General features: G+C 51.7%; 7 protein-coding genes across 7 annotated transcripts; 5 read left to right on the forward strand and 2 right to left on the reverse strand.

The window, feature by feature from the left end:
* Nucleotides 1-350: 350 nt before the first annotated feature.
* Nucleotides 351-1,911, forward strand: AtWU_02481 (Zn(II)2Cys6 transcription factor; the record flags this gene model as incomplete). Its single annotated transcript, XM_035497595.1, has 2 exons — nucleotides 351-439; nucleotides 495-1,911. 2 exons carry the CDS (start codon nucleotides 351-353, stop codon nucleotides 1,909-1,911), a joined length of 1,506 nt encoding a protein of 501 aa, XP_035353488.1.
* Nucleotides 1,912-2,245: 334 nt separating this feature from the next.
* On the reverse strand, nucleotides 2,246-2,749 carry AtWU_02482 (thioredoxin family protein; the record flags this gene model as incomplete). The annotated part of the gene is made up of 3 exons (XM_035497596.1): nucleotides 2,246-2,441; nucleotides 2,542-2,646; nucleotides 2,721-2,749. The coding sequence occupies 3 exons, from the start codon at nucleotides 2,747-2,749 to the stop codon at nucleotides 2,246-2,248; spliced, it is 330 nt and encodes a 109-aa protein (XP_035353489.1).
* A 1,164-nt stretch (nucleotides 2,750-3,913) lies between these two features.
* On the forward strand, nucleotides 3,914-5,830 carry AtWU_02483 (alkyl/aryl-sulfatase; the record flags this gene model as incomplete). Its single annotated transcript, XM_035497597.1, has 1 exon — nucleotides 3,914-5,830. One exon carries the CDS (start codon nucleotides 3,914-3,916, stop codon nucleotides 5,828-5,830), a length of 1,917 nt encoding a protein of 638 aa, XP_035353490.1.
* Nucleotides 5,831-6,481: 651 nt separating this feature from the next.
* AtWU_02484 (ankyrin repeat domain-containing protein) lies at nucleotides 6,482-8,613 on the reverse strand (the record flags this gene model as incomplete). Its single annotated transcript, XM_035497598.1, has 2 exons — nucleotides 6,482-8,085; nucleotides 8,268-8,613. 2 exons carry the CDS (start codon nucleotides 8,611-8,613, stop codon nucleotides 6,482-6,484), a joined length of 1,950 nt encoding a protein of 649 aa, XP_035353491.1.
* A 608-nt stretch (nucleotides 8,614-9,221) lies between these two features.
* AtWU_02485 (isopenicillin N synthase family dioxygenase) lies at nucleotides 9,222-10,577 on the forward strand (the record flags this gene model as incomplete). The annotated part of the gene is made up of 6 exons (XM_035497599.1): nucleotides 9,222-9,371; nucleotides 9,427-9,534; nucleotides 9,586-10,011; nucleotides 10,076-10,212; nucleotides 10,272-10,443; nucleotides 10,509-10,577. 6 exons carry the CDS (start codon nucleotides 9,222-9,224, stop codon nucleotides 10,575-10,577), a joined length of 1,062 nt encoding a protein of 353 aa, XP_035353492.1.
* Nucleotides 10,578-11,591: 1,014 nt separating this feature from the next.
* AtWU_02486 (putative cAMP receptor-like protein) lies at nucleotides 11,592-12,921 on the forward strand (the record flags this gene model as incomplete). Its single annotated transcript, XM_035497600.1, has 8 exons — nucleotides 11,592-11,714; nucleotides 11,768-11,810; nucleotides 11,861-12,004; nucleotides 12,061-12,237; nucleotides 12,290-12,528; nucleotides 12,590-12,715; nucleotides 12,767-12,809; nucleotides 12,863-12,921. 8 exons carry the CDS (start codon nucleotides 11,592-11,594, stop codon nucleotides 12,919-12,921), a joined length of 954 nt encoding a protein of 317 aa, XP_035353493.1.
* Nucleotides 12,922-14,224: 1,303 nt separating this feature from the next.
* On the forward strand, nucleotides 14,225-20,341 carry AtWU_02487 (NACHT domain protein; the record flags this gene model as incomplete). The annotated part of the gene is made up of 3 exons (XM_035497601.1): nucleotides 14,225-14,575; nucleotides 14,637-19,655; nucleotides 19,706-20,341. The coding sequence occupies 3 exons, from the start codon at nucleotides 14,225-14,227 to the stop codon at nucleotides 20,339-20,341; spliced, it is 6,006 nt and encodes a 2,001-aa protein (XP_035353494.1).
* Between the last annotated feature and the right edge of the window lie 324 nt (nucleotides 20,342-20,665).

Consider the following 20,665-nt stretch of genomic DNA (forward strand, 5'->3'; position numbering starts at 1 on the left):
GGACTTGGACGGATCGCCGATGGCCCGTGGGTGTGGCGTGCAAGTTTATTCACCTCAATGCAGGTTAATCTTCAATATCATAGAAAGATTACCCATACACTCCGAGTGAAACCCAATTATAACAACGACGCTTTGCAACTTGGCACCTCCTTCAGTGAGGCTCCTGAACGCGGTGACAGGGGATGTTGGGGGCTGAAACTTGCGCCTCTGACACGGCGTCATCATTGGTCCAATTCCCTAGCCAGACGCTAGTCGCGTCTCCCCTCGTATTGGCGTGATCACTCCTTACTTATAAATAAGCCACGCTATAACTCCGCACAATTCATGTCTGCTCGACTAGTTCGTTCACAATGCCTGGAGAGCTCATTGTGCGAACTGAAAGTAGACAGCGACGCAGAAATACTGGGAAGAGATCTAGAACGGGATGTCGAACCTGCCGGTTAGTGTATTGTGGTGTCCTTCCACGAATAATCCACGTCTGACCTTGAGCTTAGGGTACGGCGCATAAAATGCGACGAGGCACCGGAGTCCTGTAGGAATTGTACTTCTACGGGCCGAGCCTGCGACGGATACGATCTGCACCGATTCCCCATCAAGCGGGCATTATGTCTCCCAACCCTAGGAACAGGTGCTGAAGGGATCATGTCATCCGATGAAAAACGAGGGTTTTCGTACTTCCAATACCGCCTTGTCCCCGACCTTGTTGGCTTTTTTGACTCCTGGCTCTGGCAAAAGTTGGTCCTGCAGATGTGTCATTCGGATCCAGCGGTATGTCATGCTGTCAATATGGTAAGCGCGATTCACCAAGATGCCGAGGAAAGAGGCATGCGACTGGCTGGAGAGGATTTGCAGAATTCGAAACACCGCTTTGCACTTGAGCAGGCTGCACGATCTTTCGCACATTTACAGAAACGTCGGGCCTCTCCCGACCCACAGTTGCGCGAAGTCGTGCTGGTGTGCTGTCTGCTATTTGTTATGGCAGAGCTGCTGTTGGGCGAATTTGCCAGAGCCTTCATACACTTACGTGGTGGGACACATATTCTAGAGGAGTCGCTACGCCTTGGGATACCAGTGATTCCGTGTCTGTCTGAAACACTCCGCGTCTTGAATTCCCAGTCGTCACATGTTGGGGGCTTCGAGCCAGAACCAGGCATTCAAACTGAGGAGGAAGTTGAACGTGATATCGAACTGTCAGAAGACTTTGGCAATCTGAAAGAAGCCCGACGAGGCTTCCAACGCATCATGTATAGCGTGATCCCGTTCATTGCCACGGCTTGGAGACTTTCAGAAACAGAGATACTAGCGAATTACGAACCCCTGTGGACCAAACGACAGAGGCTATTATCCTCGCTGGAACACCTTGCAGAGCGATTTGAACTGTTTTATCAACAAAAATATGCTCATCTTAGCATGAAAGAGCAAACAGGAGCGGATATCGTGCGTCTTCAGTTGGTTGCCAAGACAATCGTACTGAAAACGTGTCTGCTCGACGCATACGATCACAGATTGCTCACATTGGAATACGGCAATCTATTATCAGGATACGAAACTTTCATGGACAAATTCCCCTGCCGTCCCACTATTACACTCGATTACGGACTGAGCTTCGGGCTATTTGCTGTGGCATCAAAATGTCCGGACCTCGGAATCCGTATTCGAGCTGTTGATGCCTTGCGCAGATGGCCGCATTACGAAGGCATGATCAATTCCAACGCCGGGGCTGGAATAGCGGTGGAGGCGATCAAATTGGAGTTGCATACGATGCAGCAGGATGATGCGGAGCGTGTGTCTTCGATGGATCAGGATCCTGACGTAAGCTTTTGGGAAATGATCAGAAGCACGCAGAATGGGACGCAGTGGCCAGCTGTACGTGATGTGGAACTGCGAATGAAAGAGACTAGGCGGTTGTGAGACTGGTATGGAATAAGAGCGTAGTATTCAATTTACCCTCATGACTCCGTATTCCAGAAAACACTGTCTATGCGTGATATAGTCTAGCTGACGTGCCTACTACGGATGAACGGGACCACACTGTCTATAGACTCATATGATTATGGGTATACATAAGACATAGACGTAAATCCAGCGGCATGAGCCGACAACTGTCTCCACTCCAATCCACTCAACTGGTAAATGCGCTACACAAATTCCACCTCTTCATCTACTATCTAAACAAATAGTAATGTCACACACCACCGGAACCAGTATCTATCAGACCGTCACAACACGTAACCCCCCTCCCTACTTAAACGACCTGGTTGAAAAAATTCTCCACCTGCTCGTCCACAATCTGGGGGCCAATATAATAATTAACCTTGGTGCCATTCTTATAACCCACGGTAGCTGGGATGGCAGTGAAACCCCATTCCTCGGCCAGCTCCGGGTTATCATCGGTGCTCACCCAGGCCAAATACACGGAAGGGTACTTGGCGGCACCAATTCTATAGTTTGATGAGTTTGGTTAATACCAAGCAGTCACTGGGAGATGGCTTAGGGGGGCAATTGGTGAAGGGGGGGGCGGGGAGGGGCAGGCGGCGTTACCTCTCGAAGTTGCTCTTAGTCAGTCTGCCAACGTCACTCCACACTGCCGTGAACATTAGGATGAAGGAAGTGTGGCCGCTGATGGCATCTTCGATTTGTTGTTTGCTGGATGGGAAGACAGAATCTTAGGTCATTATTCTTCGGAGAAGGTTTCCGGCGAGGGTAGGAAGTGTACTTACCTGGTGAGCTGGTCCATTTCCTTAGCCATGATTTCTTCTTTTCGATGAGAAGAGTCTGTGAGAAGGTTCCGTTTGGATAGAAGGGTTGTCGTTGGTTATGATGGTGGTTTTCTAGTGGGTCTGGTTCATGGGAGAAAGATGGGAGGAAAGTGGCTCCATTTATTTCGGAGGCTTTAGGACTTCATTGCCACCCACACCCACATGCCACTAAGTCTCTGTGTGATCAAGATGAAAAAGAAAGCTGTATACTCAGCTGACTGATACGGCGATTTACCGGCGCCATTATGAGACGCGATTGTGTAACGAGCAAACAGTTTATGCGAGGTTTGAGAACGCAATCACGATCCTGAGACCACGCTGGCGTCCCCAACTAGTGGCGAAACCGGAGTCGCATTGGCAGAAGGATCATGATCTATCACGTACTAGGGTCCATCATCTCATCAACGTGATTCTAATTGCTTTTTTCTTTCGGAGATCGTGCAGATTTTCATTTAGCAGGACTCTGCTATGACACACGAGATCCAGCCGATTGGTTGACTGGAGGAGAGGCACCCTTGCTGTCATTCCAACGATGTGTGGATGTTATACTCTTTGGGACGAGCCTTCATCTCGAATGGGTGCAGATCTACACAGCTGAGCACAGCCAAGATGAGCTGCTGCAGAACCCTGATCATCGTGGCTTCGTCCATACGATCGCGTAAAAGAGGGGTTGTTCTCGGCGTGCATGAAGGGTTACATGACCAAGTCCATCTCCACCTCAGCTGAAGTCCGAGCTGAAAAGATGAGTGAAGCTAATGCAAGCTAAATAAATGGCGGCGTTGGACCCTGGCCCAAGTGGTCAGATGTTGTTAACCAGTTAGATCGGAGGGAAGCCTGTTCCATCTACTTCCTGCAATCTATCTTTAATCTATTCAACATCCTGGTATACGAGACATGGTTACATCCCTGGATAAACCCTGCTGTACAAGGGCTCGAATATACAAAGTCGTCGTCATCAATGTCTGTAGGTGCGCTGTTTTGGCAATACGAAATGAGGGGGAAATTCGCCTCCGGGAGACATAAATAAGGGTCGATGGAGCCGTGGAATCAATCTCTTGATCAGCAACAGCAACAGCAGCAGCAATCTCAGAACATCAATTTTATTACTTAAATTCTATTAAGGTGCTTTGAGTTCATTACCTTAATTGTTCATCATGACACAGTCGGCCATCAAGTCCGAGGAGTCGAACCCTCCAAGCCTGCACATCATCAAGCAGTGGAAGGAGGTCAAAGAGAGTCTGCCCTTTGACGACACTCAAGACTTTGTGAACGCTAAACGGGGCTGGAGAGGTAGCCTCGGCGACCCCAACCAGGTCATTGATGCTCAGGGCAATGTGGTGTGGGACAACGTTGCCTACGAATTTCTGAAGGACGACGCTCCATACTCGGCCAATCCAAGTCTGTGGCGCCAGTCGCAACTAACTCGCATGAATGGACTGTACCATGTCGCCGGACCCATCTACCAAGTGCGCGGGCTTGATCTCTCCAACACAACCATCATCGAGGGCGATGAGGGCATCATTGTCATCGACCCTCTCACTTCGCAAGAGACCGGCGCTGCTGCACTCGCTCTCTACCAGAAGCACCGTGGCACTGACAGAGCCGTCAAGGCTGTCATCTACACCCACTCTCACGTTGACCACTTCGGCGGTGTCAAAGGCTTCGTCAGCGAAGACGATGTCGAGAAAAATGACATCAAGATCATTGCCCCCGAGGGTTTCCTAGAGCATGCTGTGTCCGAGAACGTCTACACCGGTACCTCAATGAGTCGCCGCGCCGCGTACATGTACGGTGCTGCCCTCGAGCAAGGACCAAGGGGCCAGATTGGCGCTGGACTTGGACAGACTACCTCAACCGGCGTCGTCACCCTCATTGCACCTAACATGACCGTCAGACGCACGGGCGAAAAGAGAACCATCGATGGAATCGAAATGGAATTCCAGATGGCACCGGACACTGAAGCGCCTTCTGAAATGCTCATCTGGTTCCCCGGCCTCAGCGCACTCTGCGCCGCCGAGGACGCCACGCACACCTTCCACAACATCCTGACCCTGCGTGGCGCGGTGGTCCGCGACCCTCACTCCTGGGCCAAGTACCTCACCGAGACCATCGACCGATACGGCAGCCAAGCCGAGGTCGTCTTCGCCCAGCACCACTGGCCGACCTGGGGCAACGACAACATCTTGAAGTTCCTCACATACCAGCGTGACCTATACGCATACGCGCACGACCAAACCCTCCGCCTCCTGAACAAAGGATACAATGGCCCCGAGATCGCCGAAATGATGACCCTGCCCCCAGCTCTTGATCAATCTTGGTATTGCCGTGGCTACTACGGCTCGCTAAGCCACAACGTCAAGGCCATCTATCAGCGCTACGTCGGCTGGTTCGACGGCAACCCAGCCCACCTGTGGGAACACACCCCCGTCGACAAGGCCAACCGATATGTGGATCTCATCGGCGAGGACAAGGTTCTCGAAGAGGGTACCAAAGCATACCTAAAAGGCGACTACCGCTGGGCAGCTGAGCTTCTAAGTCACGCCGTCTTCAATAACCCGGACAACGAGGAAGCCTGCAAGAAGCTAGCAGACGTGTACGAGCAGCTCGGATACGGCGCCGAAAACGGTACCTGGAGGAACTTCTACATCTCCGGAACGACCGAGCTACGCAATGGCAATTTCGGCACGCCTACGCAGACGGCTGCCGCCGATGTGCTGGGTCAGCTTACCCCGGATATGGTCCTTGATACTTTGGCTATCAAGATTAATGGGCCCGAGGCGTGGGATAAGAAGGTGCTTATGGATCTTGTTGTTTCGGATCAGAATAATAAGACGTACCATTCTTGGCTGTCCAACGGGGCGCTCGTCTACAGTACTGCTGACCAGTCCAACGCTGCTCAGGTCACTCTGACTGGTACGGCTAAGCAGTTGACAGCGCTCGCTGTGTATGGGCCTGATCCTGATGCTTTGGCGAATGCTGGTATTGTGATTGATGGTGATACTACTGCGCTGGATACGCTTGCGTCATTGCTGGATCCGGGTGATCCGAACTTCAATATCGTTACGCCTTAGGTGGTGGGACTGGCTTACAATGGACTGAGTAAGAGGCACAGCCCATCGTTGTTATTAGTTTCAGTAAATCAAGTTTTTTGCTTCTTGGATCCATATAGTACTTAGGATAAGCAAAATCTACTAGTATTGTCTAGGATCAATTGTTATCAAATATTTGAATATAGTGACAATGTTGAGTTTATACTGGGCAGCACACATTCTTGAGGATAGTCGCAAGTACTCTTCGTTTCTACCATCTTCGACCATTGTCTATTACTATACTATAATTTTGACCTTTCCTATCTAGTTTTAGTCCCTGTTATTTTCTAAACTTTCCCCCAACAGTTACCGTTACTGACGACGGACTGGTAGGCCGCAATTAGTAGCATGAACATTTCCCCTCTGAGATAGAGAAACCTCCGCACTAAATTTGTCGCTGGGCATGTTTACGTCCCCTTGAGCTACTAGGAGTCGTGACCCTTATGGTGGCCATGTTCCTGATTAGCGAATAGTGAGAAAGATGACGAGCACTAGTGCGTGAGATCCGGCTGGATGCATCCTGTGCATATAGTCTCTATACCATTGAAAAGCTTCTTGACGTAAGAAATATTAGTAGTATTAATTAAAGAATGAACAGATGCGGTCGTGACAGTTTAAAGTACTAATATCATATCATCTAGGTACAGGATACCGCACCCTCCACGAATACCGTTTTATCATCTTAACTCCCTCCCAATCCCATCGGTCACGCGCATCGAGCTCAGCGTACTTAAAGAGCCATTCCACCGCTATCCACGGCTCACGCCGGGCCTCCATCTCCTGGAATATCATCTCATCCAACACAGAGCTCACACCAACAGAAACTGCGGTAGTGGATATATAAGGATTGTATCTCTCGCAAGGGCTGCGCGGTGGCAGGAGATGGGCGCCGCGATCGACCAGCATTCGCAGGCGGACGCGGCCGGTGTCGCTATCCGTATGCATATTGTAGTGATAGGCCACGTGTGCTAATGCTGTCTTACGGCCAATGCGTTCGTGGATGCGTTTGTTTATGTCCAGGCCGTGTTGAAGCAGCAGATCGATGGTTTCGGCGGCGTCTGCATCGGTTGCAGCTGTACATGCTGCTTCAGCGATCAAGTTGACAGTGGGAGACGATTGGGCCACCGAAAAGCCTCTGTCTAGCAGCCACTGAAGTGTCTCAATCTTCCCCGTAGAGGCTGCGATCGCGAGGGCCTGCTCGCATGCGGTTTTGTCCAAGTGCTCTGGGAAGAGGTAGCTATTCCATTTCCCCGTCCGGACGAGCAGATCGAGAACAGCCGCCCCCCCTCGGATGGCTTGGTGAAGAAATTTGGCCAGATCCATATGGCATGGCAGATCAATTCCCTTATCTATCAGCATCTGGACTAGTGCAGTGCGGCCTGATGCCAGAACGATAGCAGGTAAAGTATCACCTGGGCGGTCTACGGCGGTAGGATCAGCCCCGGCGGCAAGCAAGTGACTGAATATGCCCTCAAAGGGGATGGCATGTCTTAATGCTGGATAACGGTCCTGTGCATCCTGGTCATTGGGGTCTGCCCCAGCGCTAAGTAGCATGGAGACCATGGCTTCCGAGCCCTGCTTAATGGCCTCGATAAAGGGCTTCCGCATATGCATCAGTCCTGGCGATGGAGATACCTCTGCACCGTGATCGAGGAACACCTGGACCACCTCGGCGTGACCTCGGACTACAGCCCAGCAGAGGGCAGTCGGGAGATCATCCAAAATGAACATTTGACCACATCGAGAATTTGGGTCGTACCCATGGCACTCAAGTAGCTGCCGAACCAGAGCTGTATTCCCGCGCGCCGCGGCTACGCACAGCAGCGCAGCCTTGTTTGCGGGTTCAACGGTGCTAGCTAGGTAACCCCATCGTTCAAAGAGAAGATCAACTATGTTGTCGCATTTCAAGAGTGCGTTTGACGTAAGGGGACACAACGTAACATTATGGGACGACGGCGATTCTGAGCCGTGGCAGCGGGTTAACTGGTCCATCACGCCTGCATCGAGCAGATACCGAACACATTCGAAGCGACTCAGGCGCGCTGCCCAACACAAGGCGGAGCATCCATCCGGTGCCGTGGGGATAGTAGAATCGGCTCCCCGTTGAAGCAGGAACCGCATGACCTCGAGGTGGCCCCCGCGCGCAGATAGCACGAGGGGAGTCCAATATCCATGATCCCGGGCGTCGATGTCTGCTCCCGCATCGACCAGCCACCGCACAATGGCTAGATGCCCCCCTGCAGCAGCTTCCATAAGGGTGTTCGTCCGTCCGAGTCGGCAGGGTAATCGACATGGTACGGCCGCGGCAGGTGATCCATGAAGAAGCGGGCCAGGGCTTCATGGCCATGTACGACGGCCAGCAACAACAGACTTCCAGGGCTTTTGTCATAGGCCTCATGGCGCGGATTTAGCCACCTACGTTTGTGACGGATGTCGACTCCGCCCTGCTCATACAGATACCGGACAATGGCTTCATCGCCCTCTATCACCGCCAACGCCATGGGTCGCCAGAGAGTGTCCGGATCACACTTGTCCGCCGACGCACCGGCCTCCAAAGACTTCTGAACAGTCGCGAGGCATTTGTGCTCGATTCCCCAGGATAATGCAGAGCTGTTATTATGGTGTACATTATGTCGATACAGCATGGGATTCACGGCGCGGTAGAAGTTTCCATGTGTGCGAGCGAGGGCATTGATATCATTTGCACATTCAAGGTAGCCTACAATCTGTTCAATGAGCTCAACTGGGAGACGCAAAGCTGTCATAGTGCCGTTGGAAAGATCATTACGGGATGTTTCAAAGGACAATGCTGTGGTTAATTGTTTGATGATTGGGGATGTGGCAGAAGATTTGGGGAAATTGGGATAAATTGGGATTGGATCCACTCCAAAGTGGGGCTAGATCCCTATCACGAATAGTATCTCGAGAATGCATCATAAAAAGACTTAGAGAAGGTTGGCAGGTATGGTTGAGATACTGGCATAGGAGAACTTGGTGGTGTGGATGATCTGGATGACTTGCGAATTTGTCCCTGCACGTATCATGATATCGGCGTATACAATCTAGCCAAGGTAACAATCTCGTTCAACCACGATAACTCTACATCACAACCTATAACTTAGACAGCGCCACATGCCAGTATATAGGCTTGGATGACTAGAAATTCATGTGCAGAGAGTCATGTATACATAAGGGATAATGAGTGATCTTATCGTGCCCCATGACCGATAAGCGGATTTTCCGTGCGGGGTGATAACCGATGGTCCCCTGCCGAGATAGCATTGCTGCCTTTCACTTAACATAAAGGAGGATCTTTAAACATTTATTCCTCTATTTTCCCGCTAGGAAACGCCCAATAAATAAGCAATAAACAATGTCGGTTAGCAACGCAAGTCCAGGGATTTTCGATCACATCCCTATCATTGACCTCTCGGCATTAGGGAGTCCCGTGCTGAAAGAACGCCAACAGCTGGCAAAGGAGATCTTCACTGCCTGTACGCAGGTCGGATTCTTCTACATCAAGGTATGCTTCTCCCTTAGTCGGTTGGATGGAGGCAGAGTACCTGAGTATGACACAGAATCATGGAATAGCTGAGGACCTCATCACTTCCCTCCACGACATGGCGCGTCAGTTCTTCACTCTGTCGCAGAAGCAAAAGATGGAATATTATATTGGAAGATCAAGGGTGGCCTTCACATCTCGCCTTTGAGCGACAATATACTGATCCTTGATTTAGAAATTTCGCGGTTTCATGCCACTCTATTCAGAGAAGCCAACTGACACGGATCTCGGGGCCGCTACCGAGGCAGACCCTGCCTCACCCGGAGCCTTTTCCGAATCCTTCGATATCGGTTATGAAGTCGCAGCCGACTCTCTGAAGAGCCAACATGATGCCCTTCCTCCAGACACGTATGATCTGTATGGGGATAACCAATGGCCTGAGGAGGATGTCCTTCCTGGGTTCCGCGAAATCTATCTTCGATACTTTGCTGAGGCGTTGACCTTATCTCGGGCACTGATACGAATCTTTGCGCTAGCACTGGATTTACCCGAGGACTTCTTCGACCCGATGGTCAAGAACCCCGGGGCTACGTCGAGGATGTTGCATTATCCACCGCAGCCGGTCGCGGGCGAGGTGAAAGTCGGACTCGGGGAACACACGGTAAGTAAATGCCCGAAAAGACGAAGCGAGGTGCGTACTGACTGGGAAAATACCTGTTCTTCAGGACTATGAATGTTTCACTATACTCTCACAAGATCGAGTCCCGGCTTTGCAGGTTCTCAATGCTCGACAGGAATGGATCCTGGCGCCGCCCATTCCTGGCACGTTGGTAGTGAACATCTCGGACTGCCTGTCCATCTGGTATGTAGTGCTGTCTTTAGTAAATTCCAACATCTTGCAGGGTATAATAATGTGTACAGGACCAATAAAAGGTTCAAATCGACCATCCATCGCGTCACCAACCTGACCGGACAGGAGCGATATACCATCCCCTTCTTCTTTGGTGTGGACTATGACACCACTGTGGCGGTGCTGCCGAGCTGCATTACCGAGGATAGTCCTGCGTGCAAGAAGCCGTTCAAAGCGGGGGAGGTAAGACGAATTGCATGCTTCACGTTCTTCCTTCTCAAGGAACAGGCTAATTTGGTACGTCATAGTGGGTGCGCCACCAATTGACTACAGCCTATGTTGGATACGAGCCAGAGCCGCAGACCCAAGGGAACTAAGACCATTGTGCTGGGACCAAGAGGGGCTGGAGAAGATGCATTGTGCAGATCCCCTAGCTAGGCATCTTGCACGACATAGATAGTGGCTAAATATAATTCCATCATCACAGCTCTTTGGACCAGCTCCAAAATCATTGCGCAGCATTTTAGAGTGTGATTTCTTCTTCATCAGTGGACAAATGCACTATCAAAGTGGTTCACATTTTATCATCGATAGGCAACATCGCATGGGGGTTTCAGCCCAACCCCTATCGTATTCTCATAATGTGACAATGCACCATTGACAAGGTCATTGGGTAGAAAAAAGACCTCAAACTTGGGCTATTGCTCAGCCTCATCGTGATAGCCGACGCTGATGATCGTCGAGGAAAAAGCAAATACACAACGCCAAAGCAATATCCGCAATCTTGCAGCGGGATTGGCTGATCGAGTGAACCGGCACGATAAGGGAGCATCCGTGCTTCAGGCTACCCCTGGATTAGAGATTCACTTGGTTGCCGTATCTCGCGCCATCGATCTTGGGGAAGCCCCAGTTGAGCCATACAACACATACATAAGGCTGGACATTCATGTGCAGAACAGCCAACAGAATCAATGAGCAATGCCCACTCAAGCAACCGAGACACAACATGGCTTCATTGTGTTTCCGTCCCGTTGGGTTCACATCTTGTGGAAGTCTCTCACACTGTACACTCGATCATCTCTATCCTATACTTGGAATACTGGTGCGCGATCTTCGCACTAAGTATACGCAACGACCACCTGCTCAAGCACGCGATCCATATTTGCTTTTTCTAACCATCTCTTTGGGAGCACGGCCGATCTCCACGGCGTTTCTGGGAGTGGGATGGCCAACTCCGCGGGCGCTTGAAGTTCACGATAGGAGGTGCCCGATAGTAGTTGTAATATCTATCTTGCAATGTCCCACCTCTCTCCTGAACATTTGATCTTCTTTCTTCTCTTCAAACAGATGCTGCAGTATGTAACACGAGTGACTTGATATCTTCACTGCTGATGGAGCACGCTGCGCTCTCCGCACCTATACAGATGGAATCAGAGGAGATCCTCTCGCGAATTATCCTCGTGGTTTCGATTGCTTCCATGGTTGGGTCAGGATGGATCATTATCAGCTTCCTTGTGAGTATTAGTCCAAGGCGTATGCCTGCCTGTCTGTTTCTGACACGCATCAGGTCATACCCAGTCTGCGCACTTTCCGTCATCAATTGATTTTAGGTGCTGTCTTTCCGTGGATAATACAATATAACTGCAACTGACAGTGTTAGGTCTCGGGATCAGTGAATTTCTAGCCGCAAGCAATGTCGTCATCTCAGCTGGTCTGAATACATCGGGCATCGAGATATGGAATCCATCCCTCAAGACTTTCTGCGGCTTCAATGGACTCATGGCTCAGACCTTTTTGGTGCAAAGTAAGGGTCGCAATATTCATTCCTGACGGTAATATACTAATTGATAGTACTGCTAGCCGACTATTGGATTCTTTCGATTGCAATCTGCACGTACCTCATACTGATGGACTATGTTCACGCTGCGTCGTGGGTCCAGAACCATAAAACCGCCCTCTGGTGCATTCCATGGGGTCTCTCAATCCTATGGGCTGTGCTTGGCCTTGTCGTCGTCGGATATGGGTATGCCGGTGGCTGTATGTCCCCTTGAACTCTATGGCCTTGAGACGCACGATTGATAGAGATCAGGGTGCTGGTTCACCAGTGATCGTGTCCGACTCTTCGTGAACTTCATCCCACGATGGACTATCATCCTTGTCATCCTGTGCATTTACACCCGACTATGCCTCTTCCTCTACCGGTCTCATAAAGCCCTCTCGAGCGACCAGGAAGTTACTCTGCAGACGCCGCATCCACACCAATGGCAGCTTCTGGATATCGGTGACGGACCTACCCCAACTTCTCATTCGGCGATTCCACTGAAGAAGGTTAGTCTAGTCACCTTAGTATCGGTGTTTGCCGGTCTCATCCCAATGATCGAATGGTTAGGTGTCACTCCAAATGATGGTATATCCGACCGTATATGCATTGATCTGGATCATCCCCACTTCCGTGCGCATCTATCAAGGGATGACGGGAAAGCGCGCTCCACTGGCACTGGAGATTCTAGAAAAGGTGATCGAAGAAAACGATGGCCTGCTTTGAACTTTATTAACGGAGGTCTAGATCTGCATTATGTCACAGGGCTTTGTTGATGCAATTATTTACGGTAAGCGATATAAGCAGTTAGTCTCCTTGCACAGCGCTGACTGAAATTACAAGGGTTTAATGAGCGTTCCTGGACTGGCTGGAGGGACTGGCTGCATGGGTTAGGAGAATGATCGAGTCAATGGGATGACGACGGTGACATAACCACTTGCAGTTTAAATTGTTTAATGACTATAGTTTTTTGTAGTAAGGTAAATGATCTACGGCGTGGATAGCCCTGGCACCTGCTCCGACGAATCATGCATGTTTCCAGCCAAGCTTCCAACAGCATATTCGGACTTGACCACCGTCTGTTCCAATCATACTTGTGAGGGCCTTGTAATAGATGGGCGATCCAAGGGCTGTCTACACTCCTGGGCTCGGATCTACCGTGGAACCACCACTGTTGGAGGCCGGCTCAGTCTGCCGGGCATTTCCGAGGCAGGGATGAGATCCTTCATCCTGGGCCAGATCATTCTAAGAGTCCATCACCAGTAAATCTGCCAGTATATTCCCGACACAGTCCGGAATGAGAATGAATTGGTGGTTTCTTAGGCAGATCAGGTAGTGGTAATGTGCTGCAATGGTAACAACACGACGATTAAAGACGGAAGTTTGACCAGCTTAATTGCACAATTGGAATTCTATGAAATATCCATATAGTTCATAAGTTATCTGAAACTATTGATCTGCCGACAAAATCGTGATATGGCTCGATGGCTGGCCAACTGGTGGGGAGACGGAGAGCCCGTGGCTCCGGGCCGCGTTCGTCTCATTGCGCTTTCTGCCGCCATGACGAGTGTAACCCTGACTGCGATACTCACCTCCCGTCTTCCCTATCGGGATCCCCGTCGTAGCAGTAGCTACGGGCACGTTTCACAAACAATATCATGATCGGTCTGTTCCAGTTTATATAACTTCAAATCTTCTAAGACATCGTAACTTCACCTGGCGAGTCATTGTTGAGCCCGCACGCAAACAATCCCCTTAACGTTCATGATGTCATTGACTTTCACCTTTCTCCATGACGCATCCTAACCACAGTTTCGAGTCAACAATGAGGCCCATGACACCACGACTACGCCAATTTCACGTGGGCTGATCGATGGCTATTGGCAGCGCGCCCAGGATGGGCTTCTCCCCTGCGCGATCAACCGCCTGCAGTAAACTCGCTCATCGTCCCGAACCACGGTCGCGTCGTACTCAATTCCTCGAGTTTGACCTTACGGATATGAGGCAGACAAGCAATTCGGAGGGGAAGAAGCCCATGATGTCAACATTGCTCAGGGTTCGGACTACAGCGTTGGTCCTCGCATCATCGATCCTTGCGGAGGAATCGGAAACTCATATAGCGTCCAGCAACCACGTTCGTTGAGAACCCAATTGCTCAATGCTATGCTTCCTACCATATTCAACCTCCACTGAAATGATACAGCAATGGCTTCCACTCGTGCTAAGGGAACCCTTGCTGTCAATGGGGGCACAGCATCTCTCCCAATCCTGCGGGAGACGGTAAACACCGTCTCTCAAGAGTGCCCGACTCGTCTCGGGCTTACCGCAAATGAAATCCAGGCTAAATCACCCACCCTGGATGTCTTCTTCGACACTATTGCTGCCGAAAGGCTTCGGCGTATGCCCCCAGATGGGAGTCGCCTTGATGGAGCTTTGCGGCGCGCCTCTCGGCTGGCCGTTGCCGTCGGCTCCCTTCGGGACTCGGTCTACAGCTTCATGGACGGGGCTGAGGAAGCCACCAAGCTGATTTGGGGAACCAACCTCCTCTTTCTCGAGGTAAGTCTTTTGGTCTTTGGTGGAAAGTATCGCCGTTCGGATCGCTGACATGGTTCCGTAGATGGGAATTGATCATATCGATATCCTGGAGAGCCTGTATGGCCGCTACGGTCGTGTCACACTGGGCATCTCCCTGTTGCTTCAGCAAGAGACTTTCTTCCCGGTTTCACGGCCCCTTCAGCAGCAGGTTGCGGAAATCTATGCCCATCTACTGGAGCTCGTTGTTCATGTCACCTCGGAATATCGTCAGGCTACACGGACCCAGCATTGGCAGACGATGACTTCTGCCGTGGACGCCGCGTTCTTCCGCTATACAAATCGGTTTATAACCCACTGGCGGCAGATTTTCGCCCATGTCCTCGAATCTGGTACAGCCAAGCAGCATACTACCGTCGATTTGCCTGCTATATACCAGTTTCTGGAGCTTCAGGACCGTCCGCTCCAGATGCTGCTCGAAGGTCATAGTCACTCCCTGGCTGACGGCTCATTCACCTGGTTCGAGCCTCATTTGACCACTTTTGCCATGGGAAGACGTAGCATGATGATGATCCGGGGCAACCCGGGCTGCGGAAAGAGTGCTTTGGCTCAGTGGACCGTTGAAAGGCTGCAAGCCTCCTCGGAGTATGATATTTGGAACGTCATCCCCATCGTCATCCGGTCGGACGTCCCAATCTCGACACTGACGCTCAGTATCCTCAAGGGGATTTTGACCCAGATGCTTGATCATTGTGTGAGCAGTCGCAAGACGCAGGACGCCATCCTCGCAGCTGTTACCGGTGCTATGGAAATGGCCACATCCGGCGCTTCCGATCCCCAGGTGGAAGGCCAGCTATGGACAGCCATCAGGACCGCAGTCCAATCCAACCTCCATTTTATGCTAGTGGTCGATGGTTTTGACCAAATGAAACATGCGGAGACCACTGTCAGCGCGTTCCTCGGCTTGCTTCAGGATACCGTCGCGAACACCCCCTCGAAGCTGATTATCTTCAGCCGGCCAATGTCGACTGACCTGCTACCTATCAAGGAGACAACCAGTACGCACCAGATTGCAATGAACACAGCCACGACTCACCAGGATCTCCAAGAAGCGGTGACAGATATCATGCTTTCGGACTCCTCTTTCTCGGGACTAGAGCCATCCCAGCGTGAGTCCCTGACTACGTCTATTGTCAACCGCTCCCAAGGATGCTTCGTGTGGGCACAGCTTGCCGCTGAGGCAGTGCGTCACCAGACCACCTACAATGAAATGACCACAGCTGTCCACAGAATGCCCAACACGTTAGGTGATCTCATTGACTACCACGTGCGCAATATCAACCTCAATCGTCTTGGTACGCAGAGCCTACTTGCTTGGTTGGTAGCTAGTGAGCGGCCACTGCGCATCCCAGAGGTTGAGCAACTGTTGTCTGTTGATCTGAAGTCGCTTAAGGTTTCAACTCGTCCACCAAATGTCGAGCGTGATGTCTTCCAGCCTCTTGGGCGGCTGATCTCCGTGCGTGATGGCTTCGTTTCTTTCCGTCATCCCATGGTCCGCGAGCATCTTCAGGCTAGAGCCCAGATGCGTCAGGAGCTTCCGTTCTCTCTGGCAGATGCACACTACGATCTCTTGATCCGCTGCCTGGCGTGGGTACGTCGCTCGGTATCCGACGAGATCTCTGTCTCCTGGGACAAAATGAGTGTGGAGGTCCGCGACCGCTACCTGGACGCCTATGTGCTTCTTGAATATACCGCCAGGTACTGGCTTTCCCACATGCTGTCCTCACCGATGGCTTCCTCCGACCGCGAGCTCTCATTCCCGTCTGCCTTCCGGCGGGCTCTGCCCGACACTGTGTTGTTCGCCCAGCTGGAGCTTACCAACCGTGAGTCGCAGTTCAGTCGGTCAAGTATTGTTGAACTGTATCGACTGGCGGTTGGCGTCCGCCGTGTCGTGCTCGGAAGCGATTCCCCGGCTGTCCTACAAAGTCTGATCCTCAGTGCTCGGGCGTCTGAGAAGGCACGTACCTCCTGGGCTAATGATCATCTCTACCAGGCTTGGACTGTGAGCCGAAGTCAGCTGGGAACTAGCAGTACAATCACCCAGGAGCTGGAGCAGATGCTCGTATCCTCGCCAGCCGCTGGTCGCCTGACCAGTGGAGGAGGCAAGTCTGTCACATTGAGAGAAATGACGATGACCGGCTGGGGCAAGTCCGACATCAGCTTCCCCCAGCGGCTCCAGTATCTTGATCGCCTTGTCAACATGTATCGAGAGAACAACCAAAATGATGAAGCTTATAACGTTTCCAAGGACTTTTACCGCCAGACTGTGAAGACCTACGGTGCTCACTCGTCGGAGACCATGCAAGCCGCTGAATTCCTCACGAAGAACTTCGATATTGCACCTTCCGATGAGCTGGCTTTGGAATTGGCCAGCATAAAGTATGAAAACATGCTTCGTTCCATGGATGCGACTGACCCGCGCCGGGTGACTTACTCTCTGTACCTGGCTCAGCTGTATGAGCAAAATGGTCAAGTGTCCAAATCCGAGACCGTGCTGTCCCGACTCTGGACAGGACTGTCGGCACGCGAGGCTGATTCCAAAACATCCTGGGACCAGAAGACCAAGGTTGCTTTCTACTACTCGCAATTCCTGCGTCGTCGGGGTCAATCTGACCGGGCCACGTCCATCCTCCGCGAACTTTCAGCCGACTTGGAAGCTGAGGGTGGTGTCAAGTCCCCAGAAATGCTTAAACGTGCGGAGGAGCTGCGCGGTGAAGCGCGGGAGATGAATCTGACCGACATGGACCGCGCACTCGCACTGGAGATGTGGAAGTACTACCAGTCATCTGGTCAAGTGTACTCAGCCCAAGCAGTGTCCTTGGCGGAAACACTTACCGAGGGTATGATCCCCAGCCAGGATGCTACTACAGCTGAAACCGAATACATTATGGCGGGAATGTCTCCCGAAGACCAGGAGCTTCTGCCCGGCTGGATAGACAGCCTGGCCTCTGCAGGAGATACCCGCAACATGAAGTCCATCATGATGCTTTGTCACCAGTTGTCTACTCAATGTATCCGGGAGGAAGAGTGGCGCAAGGGCTCAGACTATTCCTGGGCTGTGCTGAAGCATGCCTGGCCAGACGTTGAGGATGTCCAAACGAGGGCCAAGTTCTCTTCTGATCTTTCCCCGTTGATGTCTAGTCTTGCCCTTGACTACGCGTACTGTATTTTCCGTCGCTTGGATGTTAAGAGAGCCACCATTGTCTACGGCAACGCGTTCAAGGCTTCGATTACCGCAGACCAAGTGGCGGTGCCAGCTGTTACTACCGTGACGAAGACCGTGGTTGAGTTCTACGAGACCACATTCCAGTTTGACAAGGCGTTGATCCTCCTGCGACAGGTGAGCGAGTTCTTCGCCTCGCGCCTAGGTGCGCACGACAAGCACACGCTGGACAGCCGCTATTATGAGGCCGACCTGGCCTTGCGTCTGGACCGGCGTGCGGAGGCTGAAGATAGCTACCGTCATATCTACAAGGCTTGTGTTCGTGAGGGCAGGATCTCCTCGTCTGGTGTTCGTGCGGCTGTGGCTCTAGCCAACCTTTACGAGCAAGACAAGAAATGGGATGCTGCGCTCGACGTCTATCGTCATCTCTGGCCGACCTTGGTGCACTTCGATGAAAAGGACGGCTACGACCGTGCTTTGCAGGAAGGATTGCTTCCTAAGACCTATGCTGGGTACATGGCCATCCTCGAGAGTACATCTGGTCAAGCGGGCTACGAGGAGCGTTACCAGGTTGCATCACAGCACCAGCAGCTGTGCCGTAAGCTGTATGGAGCGACTAGTCACCGTACCCGAGATGCAACCATGTATCTCGCAGCGCTCTGCGCTAGCAGCGACCGGCATACCAGCGAAGCTATTGACCTGTACCGACAGGTGCTAAAGACCAGCGACTGGGTGTCTGCCACGGAGGCGTCACGCTCTCTGCCTGACATGACACAGCCGCTACCCATGGACATCAAGCATCGCATGGCCCAGCTTCACTTGCGCAACAAGGATACGTCGCAACAAGCTCGTGCGTTGTACATCGAGGAGCTGGCACTCTCCAAGCAGCAGCAGGGTCTCTCCGCGCCCACCACGCTCATGTGGCTACGTGAAATCGCTCGCTTGTACTCTCTGCAGGACAACATTGAGTCCCGTCGGAAAGGTGCCGACCTACTCAATGAACATGTTGATGAGGTCGTCCACGTTACCGCCAATCAAGACGCCCTGATATATCGCGCCCGCCGGCTGGCAGAGATTTACCTGGAGTGTGGATATACTACCGAGGGCTGGGCGCTTATCGACAGTCTGCACCAGCAAGTCATCCACGACACCCCCGCGGCACAGCGGAAGAATCTCGATGAGTACCGGCCCGCAGTATTCGTGGCATCTTTCGAGGAGGTATTTGGCCGCACACGCAGCTCGAGCCAGATCCTGGACGACTTGTCTCGTGAAGGCGAGGTGTACAACGTTTTCCAGCAGAGCCTGGCTGGTCATGATCTCATGCCCACCCTTGCAGCTGGTGAGAAATTGCATCGCTTGCAGACGGAACAGAAGCGCAGCACAGCAGCACAGAGCACCCAGAACAAGCTGTACGACTTCTTCTGCAACACGCTCTCTGTTTCGCAGTCAGCCCGCAAGAAGGATGCTGTGTATCAGTTCTATTCCTTGTGCCGGCGCGAGTCATTGCATGATGACTACAATCTCAACATCATCACCCAGACCACCAGCATGGTCCGGGATCTATGCAACCAGTCGAGATTCCAGGAAGCCACCGATGTGACTAGTGTGTTCCATTCTTTCGTCCATTTGACCGATGGACTGCGCTCGACGGAGAGCATCTTCATTGCGATCAAGCTGTGCTTGTATCTCTGCGGTTACCAGGTGAACAAGTGCACTGAAACTACCACGGCCAATGCAATGTCTCTGGAATCGAAGACGCTTCTCCAGGAAGTCATGAACAACGCACGTGATATCCCTATGGAGTTCTCAGAACTTCCATTCGAGGAGCTCAACGATCTGGTGACGGTGCTGGGAGAACACGAAATGTTCCAAGATCTCGAGGTAGGTAGCCTTCTTCTTAACTCACACGGTATCCCCTCTAACGAAATCAGGTTATTCTCACCGACCTCTGGACCTCTCGGATTGTCCAGAAGACCTGGACTCTGCCCGCAGTTGTCTGGATTGGCCGGCGTCTGGTCGAGACCCGGTTCTGCCGCGGCCATGTCACGGCCGCCACGACACTGGGCAAGGACATTTGCTACAACCTGCGCCAAGTCTGGGGCAACTCCGACCCCGTCACTCTCGAAATGAACAAGCTGCTCTCCGGACTGTACACGGCGTCCGGAAACAACCTTGCTGCGGCTGCTCTGCACGAGACAGCCCTGGCAGAGCTGTTGAACGACGAGACCGAAGACCAGTCAGCTGCTATCAACGCTGTCACTCAGCACCTGGAGCTGTTGCAGCGGGCACAGGCTCGTCTGGCCAAGGAAGGGCAAAGTGCAGCCATCGACGCGTCGGCGGCCCAGGAACGCGTACAGCAGATTGCAACCAAGTTTGGCTTGTCATCGTCCAAGCTGGAGCAGCCGTCCACGGCGGATGATTCACTTGGCATGTGGGAGCGCCCCCGGCGGTTCAGCTTGGATGTCGAAGAGGCAGCCAAGCACTCGAACCATCTGCGTCAATCTAGTGGGTCTGCGTTGCTGACTGGCAATGCGGGTGCGAAGAGGCTTTCGATTACGGCTTTGTAAGGGGTTGAACTACAGATTGAAAACCAGATTGCCAATTTTGTAATTAGGTGTTGGGGTGTTTATAGTGTTATAGTAATGTAATAATATTGTTTCTTCTGTTAATCACTACGAAGATATTATTCATATGTTGACTATAGAGCATTCCTTAAATATCCATATAAAAATATGGGAATCATAGAATAACAAATGAAAGAGAAAAAGGTACTATCCTTATGCTTTTAGTCTGTTTGTTGTTGGGATAATAAGATAAGGCGTCTAATGACGTGGAACACAATCAATGCCCGATACACTTACCAGATCACGTTATTTCGGACTAGTAACCGC

The sequence above is a fragment of the Aspergillus tubingensis genome (genome assembly GCF_013340325.1).
Source record: "Aspergillus tubingensis WU-2223L DNA, scaffold_3, whole genome shotgun sequence".
Taxonomy (NCBI): Eukaryota; Fungi; Ascomycota; class Eurotiomycetes; order Eurotiales; family Aspergillaceae; genus Aspergillus; species Aspergillus tubingensis.